General features: G+C 51.4%; 1 protein-coding gene across 1 annotated transcript; it reads right to left on the bottom strand.

Moving 5' to 3' along the window:
• Positions 1–4485: 4485 nt before the first annotated feature.
• On the bottom strand, positions 4486–8925 carry LOC109782207 (BAG family molecular chaperone regulator 1). Its single transcript, XM_020340818.4, has 4 exons — positions 8463–8925; positions 6520–6776; positions 5695–5841; positions 4486–4884 (listed from the first exon to the last, which is right to left on the bottom strand). The coding sequence occupies exons 1-4, from the start codon at positions 8722–8724 to the stop codon at positions 4741–4743; spliced, it is 810 nt and encodes a 269-aa protein (XP_020196407.1). The 5' UTR covers positions 8725–8925; the 3' UTR covers positions 4486–4740.
• Positions 8926–9459: the final 534 nt, after the last annotated feature.

Below are 9459 nucleotides of genomic sequence, written 5' to 3'. Positions count from 1 at the left end.
ATGATGTGATGGACAAGACCCATCCGTTAGCTTAGCACTATGATCGTTTAGTTTATTGCTATTGCTTTCTTCATGACTTATACATGTTCCTCTGACTATGAGATTATGCAACTCCCGAATACCGGAGGAACACTTAGTGTGCTATCAAACGTCACAACGTAACTGGGTGATTATAAAAATGCTCTACAGGTGTCTCCGATGGTGTTTGTTGAGTTGGCATAGATCAAGATTAGGATTTGTCACTCCGTGTATCGAAGAGGTATCTCTGGGCCCTCTCGGTAATGATCATCACTATAAGCCTTGCAAGCAATGTGACTAATGAGTTAGTTGTGGGATGATGCATTACGGAACGAGTAAAGAGACTTGCCGGTAATGAGATTAAACTAAGTATGATGATACCGACGATCGAATCTAGGGCAAGTAACATACCGATGACAAAGGGAACAACGTATGTTGTTATGTGGTTTGACCGATAAAGATCTTCGTAGAATATGTAGGAGCCAATATGACCATCCAGGTTCCGCTATTGGTTATTGACCGGAGATGTGTCTCGGTCATGTCTACATAGTTCTCGAACCCGTAGGGTCCGCACGCTTAACGTTCGATGACGATTTGTATTATGAGTTATGTGATTTGATGACTGAAGGTTGTTCGGAGTCCCGGATGAGATCATGGACATGACGAGGAGTCTCGAAATGGTCGAGACATAAAGATCGATATATTGGAAGGTTATATTCGGACACCGGAATGGTTCCGAAGTGTTTCGGGTATTTTCCGGAGTACCGGGAGGTTACCGGAACCCCCGGGGGGTTAATGGGCCTTCATGGGCCCTAGTAGAAGAGTGGAGGCAGCAGCCAGGTGGAGGCGCGCGCCCCCCAAGCCCAAACCGAATTGGACTAGGGTTGGGGGGGGCTTTCCTTCTCTCCTCCTCCTCCTCCTCCTTCCCCCCTTCTCCTTGTGGGAATAGGAAAGGGGGGCCGAATCCTACTTGGACCGAGAGTCCAAGTAGGACTCCCCCCTTGGCGCGCCACACCTTGGTCGGCCTCCTCCTCCCCCCTTCCTTTATATACGTGGGAGCAGGGCCGGTCCTGAGATTTTGGGGGCCCGGGGCGAAATTAAAACTCGGGGCCCTTAATATGGATATCATAATAACAACAATGAATATACATATATATGAAATATTACCCATAACACTTAAATGAATCCAAAATCATTATGCAAATGAAATAATTTATACATATTACCTTAAAAGAAATTCTTCTGACATTGCTCGATGCAAAGTCACTTATGACGGGGTTGATGTTAATCTCATCCAATATATTTTTTCTTGATGCATAATATAGCCAGCCATTTAACCTCCCTGTTTTCTCACAAAGCAAGTTAAGTTTACACAGATATTTTACAATGGCTATTATTCTCAACAAAATTTCTAACACGTTCTTTCTCCTTTGTTATTTGATGATGCAATTCCTTGTCAATAGTTTCCTCTTTCCTTAGTCTCGTCCTCAATTCATTCTACTTGTTCATTTATTCATATGTTCGGCACTATTTTCATGTTCTTTAAGCTTCTCACTAATATGCCTCCAATGTCCTAATCCATCATGTGCTAAGGAACACCGACTCCTACTAGTGCTAGACTTGAAGATCTTACAACAGAAGTAAAAAAAACTTTGTCAAAGTCTTTTGAATAAACTAGCCACTTCCAATCATGGTGCTCTCTATTGCTTAATTTTCTATGAATGAGAATATAATAATTGTCTTCCTGCTTCATCTACATGGTATTCCATTGTTCCTTTCTCATCGGCTTTTTCTCAACTAAGATGTCTCTTGCTTTATTATCAAAGATCATCCTAATTTCTTGAATCAGAAATTTGACGTGTACGAACAGGTTGTTCATCAAACTACCAGATTGTGCATGTGCATCCAATGAACGACAATACGATATACCTGATGGGGGCCCCTGGATTTGTAATCAGCGGCGGACTAGATTAGTTGTGTTCCTAACTGCCTATACAGAATTACAGATGGGGGCTCTAGGAACTAAAATCAGAGGTGAATTAGGAAGAAAATGACCAGCACACTTAGGAGGGAGGCGGCGTCACCGGCAGTACCAGTACGAACGTCGGGCGTCGGCGGCTAGGGCTTGAATAGCTGCGTCCGCGTCCTGTGTGATGCCGTGATTGAATAGGAAGGGGTTGCGTCGATTGCTCCTCCTTTTTTCACATGATGGACTCGGTCGAGGCTCGCTGCGTCGATCGTGAGGGAAGTGGGATCGGGCGTCGTTCGGCCTGCTGCTTGCTGCGCTCGCACGTCTGCATGAAAGGCTAAAGCCCAGTTTGATTTTTTTTTCCTGACAGAAGCCACATAGTTACATAGGCCTAGTTGTTGCAGAGGTGGGGGCCCCTCGATTTTGGGGGCCCGGGTCGGCCGCCCCCTCTGCCCTCCCTCAGGGTCGGCCCTGCGTGGGAGGGGGCAGCCCAAAGGCACATCAAAGTTTCTCTTAGCCGTGTGCGGTGCCCCCTCCACAGTTACACATCTCGGTCATATCGTTGTAGTGCTTAGGCGAAGCCCTGCGCCGGTAACTTCATCATCACCGTCGCCACGCTGTCGTGCTGACGGAACTCTCCCTCGGCTTCAGCTGGATCAAGAGTACGAGGGACGTCATCGAGCTGAACGTGTGCTGAACACGGAGGTGCCGTACGTTCGGTGCTAGGATCGGTCGGATCGTGAAGACGTACGACTACATCAACCGCGTTGATAAACACTTCCGCTTTCGGTCTATGAGGGTATGTGGACACACTCTCTCCGCTCGTTGCTATGCTTCTCCTAGATAGATCTTGCGTGATCGTAGGAAATATTTTGAAATACTACGTTCGCCAACAACAACAAGCTGAGGGAAGCGATGAAGGTAACTTTAAGCCTCATAGCATTCTATTCGAGCAATCGCAAATTTGACAACAACCTGATCCAAGCCATTCTCTACTATATTTGTTATTGCAGAAGATCATGAACCGTTGCCGCAAGCTAGCGGGCATGCTTGGGTGCACTGCCTCTGTTGACGTGCATGTTCCTCCTCCTGGCGGGTCGACACGTGCCCTAGCTTCATCAAGCCACACCGGCGGAGGTTCTTCGATCCATGCCGCCTCGTTGTCTCGCCTTGTTGACGAGTCCGAGGAAGAAGATGATCAGAGAGAAGAGGACGAGGAGGAAGAGGGAGAAGAGGAGTACGAAGAAGGAGGTGATGAGGGGGAGGAGTACGACGACGACGACGGACCTCAACCGACTCAGCCAACCCAGGAGAAGAGAGGAGAAGTTTCGAAGGTCGACTGGAAGAGTCCATCACCGTTTCAGAAACCGGTTCCTCGTCGTCGCCCGAAGAAGTCGGACGAAGGCCGCTCGAAGAGATATGAGGAGCGTGCCGCCAAGAGGGGGAGGGGGAGGAACTAGAGTGATGTGCCATGTTGAACTTGCTTAGTTATACTAGTTGTGCCATGTTGAACTACTCGGTTTTGTGTTATTGAACCTATGTTGAACCTTTTGACTATGTTGAACCTATTTGATATTTGAACTTATTGGATGCGTCAATCTGCTATATATAGTGTGTGAGGTCATCACATTTTCATATGCAAAAACTATTTTGCTGTTGTGTGTTTATCTATCATATGCAAACACTATTTTTATAGTTGTAATTGAAATAGTCAAGTTCTTGTTAAAAAAAAGTGGGTGAGGACCCTACCACTAGGCACCATGGCGGTAGGATGTGAAATCCTACTGCACGGCGTTCCCCTTTTTCAGTCACAGAATGCAGGCTGCGCCAGTCACGCCCTACCGCCGTCGGGTGTGGCGGTAGGGTATGTAAACCTACCGCACAAATCTGCTAGTTTTCTGTCACAGAACTCGTGCTCCAGCGCTGGCACGCCACACCTTACCGCCGCCCACCTCGGCGGTAAGCCTTGGCGATAGGGTCGTTAGACCCCACAAACGGCGGTTTGACGGTGGCTGCCGCCCTATCACCGGTGGCCACACCGATAGCCTGTTCAACCCTACCGCCATTTCCTCTGGCGGTAGGAAAAAGGTCAGATCTTGAAATGTTTCCGGACGGGGTCAGATCCTGTTAAAGTTTAACCAAAAGGGTCAAAACATGAAATTTTGCCACCCGGCGCCGTTTGGCGTGGGCTTCGCCGGTCGCCTCGTGGGTCCCGTACCGGAGACGTTCTCCTTTACCTAGCGGGCACGGCAGCATGGCACTGGCAGTGCCTTCCCTCCCGCGGCGCCCGTACCGTCAATCGCGTGGGCCGGCCAACGTGCTACCCGCCAAGCCGTGTCTGGTCTCGTCGGCGCGGCGCCATTAGTACAGTGCTAGCGCGAAAGACTGACATAATCCCATCTGCTTCTCGGCGAGTGAGACCCATCAACCATTGCTTCCCGCACAAATCTCCACACCATCAGTGCTCATCAGTACACACTGCACTTTGGAGAGCACACTAAAGAACAGTGCTGCTTTGCTGTTTATTGGAGTGAGATCCGTCCATCAATCGAGCGGGTGTGACGACGACGATGATTACAAACAGACGAAACAAACGGTGGGATCCGGGGTCCTCCTGCTGCGACCTACTAACCTAAACCAGCTCACCGCGATTACAAAAACGAATAATGGGCAAGGAACAAGACACCAAAACTGACGGCACGAAAATAGACACTCTTCTGTATAAAGAAAAATCTCTGCTGCTGCTGCTTAACTCAGTCGAAGATCTCCCACTTGGTGGTGACCGGGGGGCTGCTGTCGAACGTCTCCCACTTGGTGGTCACCACCACCGTCTGCAGCCGCGCGTTGGACACCTTGAGCACGTCCAGCGCCTCCACGCACTTCTGCACCCGCTTCGCCTGCCAACAAAAACAGAATCAAACCACCTTTCTTCTCCAAGTCACTGGGCTGCGCCACACTCATGGCTGCACCAACAAACACCACACGGATAAAAGCTTGCGCTCAAATTGTTTATCCGCATGTCATTATCATCGGAACAGAAAGTAAAGGAGCTTTTCCGTTCTAATCTCGAGGTGGCATGAAGGTATCATCGCAGATAAATGATGAAAGTTTGAGGCCCAGACTTTTGGTCTCAGTCTCACATTGCTTGTGCTCGTGACCTAGCCAACAGCCTGCGCCACTTCCATGGCAATCTACCTTTCTTGTCATCTACTCTTTGTACAGCATGGTCAGGGAGCACATTCATCCCCTTTAACTAAGATGATTTGCTGCTAACACGATCAGTAGAAGCTACCAGGCCGCATGCGACGTGCTCAGGTTCAGGGTACACTCCAGGATCGGCTAGGCTGGCATCCAAGGGCTCTATCTACCTAACATTCGCAACAGGGGAAAGGTGTCGAGGTGGAGTTTTTCCCTGTGCCTGTACTGGACCACGTACGTGTCCTCCAGAAAGGAGCCAATGAGCCTGTGACCGTCCCGGGGGGCATGTAGGGCACTCGCCCACACGTTGCATTCCGCGTCGACACTCGCATTGCACCGCTGGTCATGGCACTGCTTGCATTACCTGCAGACGCAATGATGCGGGTCGCAGACGCCGACAGCCCCACCCTGCCCTCATCGAAGGGGTGAGTTGTACCAGAACCAATGGCACGATGCCCCTACTAAACCTGATCTGTGTGCAGTGGATGTAGGGTGTGTGGTGGGGGTACCTGGAGGTTCTTCTGCGAGGAGGTGTCGGCGTCGGCAGGTATGCTCTCCAGCTTCACCGCGTGCCGCATCAGCAGCTCGATCAGCGTCGTGATCTGCACCTCCGCCACCTTGCTCCCGCCGGACACCGACTTCTCGATGCTCGTCACCTGGTGCCACAAGAAAAGAGAACATTTTTTAACATCCGATCAGCTTCAGAATCACAGCATCAGAGGAAGGGACGACAGACGCAGGCACCGGCCGCTTCGGGCAGCAATGATGAAAGTGAGGAGAGCATCCTTGTTACTCGTCACTTGTCAGTGACGGAGTGATGGATTCCTGTCGTAATGCCGGAATCCTGATGGTTACGCTGAATGAACCCTACTCCGGGACCATGCTGCTGCCGACGGAAATTTCACCGGTGCCCACATCAGTACATGACCACATCGATCGATCCATCGACAGCCACGCACGAAGCATCAACTCTGTTTCTTGGACGAGCCCGCGGCGTCAATTTGCTCACCTAATTCCCCTGACATGCGATTCAATGCGAATGCGGCAGCAGCATTCCGCTTCCGTCCCATGCCTGCGTCACTGCGTGCCTGACGCCACACGCACTGAGACTGCAACTAATTCCCTTCTAGGATGCAGAGACTGCAACTAATCACACGCCTAAAAAGACAAAGCATCCCATTTTTACCCACCGCTAGATCACCTCTAAGGCTCTAAATACGGTAAACTGTTATTGACTGTCAAGAACAGCTCGTTGTGTCAGTGATCGATCGTCGGTGGTGGTATGGTGGAAGAAAAAACAGTAGTATGTGAACTGCTTGTGTGTGTGTGCGTACCTGATCGGCGAGCTTGTCGAGCTCGAGGGCGATGGCGCCGATGGCGCGGTTGGCGTTCTGGATCCTGGCGTTCCTCTGCCGCTCGATGTAGCGCCGCTCCAGGCTCGCCGGGTCCTCGGACACCACCAGCTTGGACTTGTTCTTGACGCCGAACCTGTCCAAGAACTCCGAGTTCTTCCGCTCCCGCCCCTTGTACGTCACCAGCTGCTCCGACGGCTGCAGCCCCGTCCTCGGCGCCAGCGCCTTCTTCAGCTCACCTGCGCGGTCACCACCATCCGCCACCAACAAACCAATCAGTACGGAACCAGCAAAAATTACTGCACATCACAGCTGATTATTGCAGGATCGTCGTGCCACTCGCTGCCCAACAACATTTTGATTCAGAGTTGGTGTGGCATTGCCCTGTGGTACTTTTGCTCTGCTGGGACGTTTTGGTAGTTCTTTGACGACACTGACACGGATTTACAGCGCCACTTGCGGACCAGATTCTCGGAATCCCAGTGGCCAGGCCTGCCATGCCATTGTGGATCGCGAAATGCAGCGACAGACAATGTGGTGCGGCAGATATCTAAATTCCCAGCTCGATTTTTTTGAAGTATGGACTATTTTTACCATGGCATTCCCTACTCCCCATCATATTTTTCTTCAAAATACACAAGTACACGTGGGTCTCGACGAATGGGACTGGAACGTGGTGGGCAGCGCCTCCGAGTTATTTTCCCAACAGTAACACTAGCACCATCATGTGGCGGAAAGGTGTCGGTGCAACGGGACAAGCGGGCCGTGCCCCAGCCGCTGCTGGCCGTCCGATGAGGCCGCCGTACACGCGGACCCGTCCCGCGCCAGCCAGGATCGGCCTCCGCTTCGCCGCTGGCTGTCACTGCCCGTCAGCCCTTGTCGTCAGGCAAAGGTGAAAAAGCAAAGCGACGAACTGGTTTTAACAGCAAATCTGGTCGGTCGATTTAGCCTCGTAATCCCCAACCAAAGTTTGGCCTGCACGTTGCACGACGCTGCATCTGAAAGTGCGTCGGGGCTGCAGCCCGGCCAATGGACGCCGGGATCCCACGGCACGCAGGAATCCAGGTCGTACGATTTCGGGAACTGAAGCCTACGTTAGCAGAATGTAATCTCTTTTTTTAGATATATTTGAGCAGAGTAATCTAGGAACGTACTATACTACTACAGTACTAATTATCACTGGAAAAAAGGTTAAATTCTCGCGGTAGCAAACTCAGGACATGGAATTTCTGCTAAAAAAGACTTGCTGGGAAGCAAAGACCTTAGGCTAACGAAATGAAGTCGGAGAGCGCGGCACCCTTTTACTAAAAAATAGTTTCTGCTCTTCTCAGGGATCAAGAAATCACGGGCTCTGTACGAAATTATTCTCTGTATTTCGTCTCCTTCCTTGTAAAATAATCGGAAGAAGAGAAAAAAAATGGTGGCAGGGGCGGATGTCTCGCCGTACTATCATCGCGGCGGCATTCAATCCTCCACGCGGCACGGCCGGAACTCATGGCCATTTTCTATAGGACGGATTTAGCTGATAAATTCGATAGGTGGACTATCTTTATTTTTTATTAATTTATCCGCGGCCACGAACTCCCCCATTGGCCTGCACGCATTTTCATGCCGTATGCCAAACGTCAAAACTTCGCGGACGACGTGATTAAGTTAAGCATAAAATTACTACGACTATCTCGGCCACTTTGTTCACATAATTAACAAACAGTTTGAAGGCAAGCCAAAAGTAATTCAAAGTAATTAGCAGCGCAAATTTCAGTTTCGTGTCTCGCGCAGAAGAAACGACGGCGACGATGAGAGGAAAGTTAAGCCGCAGTTAAGCAAGGCACTAATTACTTACTCGCTAACCCGGCCACGAACAGGGAAGGAGATTATTAGCGAAAGGGGGGGAATCTCAATAAGGCGACGGGATAAATACTGACCGAAGGTGGCAATGGAGGAGACGGCGACCTCGTGGGTGGCGGCGCCGTACTTGACCCGCACCCTGATCTCCGGCGGCGGCGGCCTGGGCGGCACCCCCGCCGCGGCGCCGTCGGCGCCCCTGTCCCGGGCCTGCACGACCATCCCGCTCGGCCGCACCTCCCATCCGGCCCTCTCCTCCTCCCCCGCCGCCGCCGCGGCCGCCTCCGACCACCCGCTGCTCGACCCGCCGTCCGAGCTCGACCGGTGCATCACCCTCGCCATCGCCCGCGCCCCAGCCGGCCTCCCCGGAGCACTCAAGCAGAGGCCAGCGTGGTGGGGAGTGGGGAGAAACTAGTGGTCGGTGTGGCGCCGTGCCGCTCCGGGCGGTCGCGTCGCGTGGGAGGGAGGGAGAAGGGAGTGCGGGGGGACGGGGGCACGCACGCACGAGGCGGACGCGCTTCTCCTTTTTGCTTGCCGGCTGTTTGTGCGCGTAAAAGCACGGAGCCACCCCGGGTTTTCCACAATTAACATGGCCCCGCGAGTGGCGCTCCCAAAGCCGGCCAAGCTGGTTTCTGCAAATAAAGCCGCCCTGGGGTTTTGTCATGGCCACCCATGAACATTTGCGCTTTGCAGGCTAGCTAGCTGACAACCTTCTTGCCTTTCTCGTGCCTTTCCATCTGTTAATGGCCAGGTAAGTATTTGTGTGTGGATCATGTTTGTTTCTGTTTTGCATAAGCCCAATAAACACTTCCGCTTTTAGAGTGCGCGGAATATATGTTATTCGATATCAGAAAACCTGAGCACGGAATACATACTTCCGCACGATTGTAAGATGCCTTCCTCGTCATCGTGTTAAAGGTTCTGATCCAACCATGATCGCATTTTCCATATAAACCCTCCTACTCTCTCCCTAGTATGCCGACCTATCATGTGCTCCCATTCTTCTGCATGGGCATAGTCAACTCCTAATTCGAGTAACTTGCACATAGTCAGTCCCTAAGTCTTCACTGCCACATA

This window comes from Aegilops tauschii, chromosome 2, assembly GCF_002575655.3.
Source record: "Aegilops tauschii subsp. strangulata cultivar AL8/78 chromosome 2, Aet v6.0, whole genome shotgun sequence".
NCBI classification, from domain to species: Eukaryota; Viridiplantae; Streptophyta; class Magnoliopsida; order Poales; family Poaceae; genus Aegilops; species Aegilops tauschii.
This window is presented reverse-complemented; position numbering and strand designations above follow the sequence as displayed.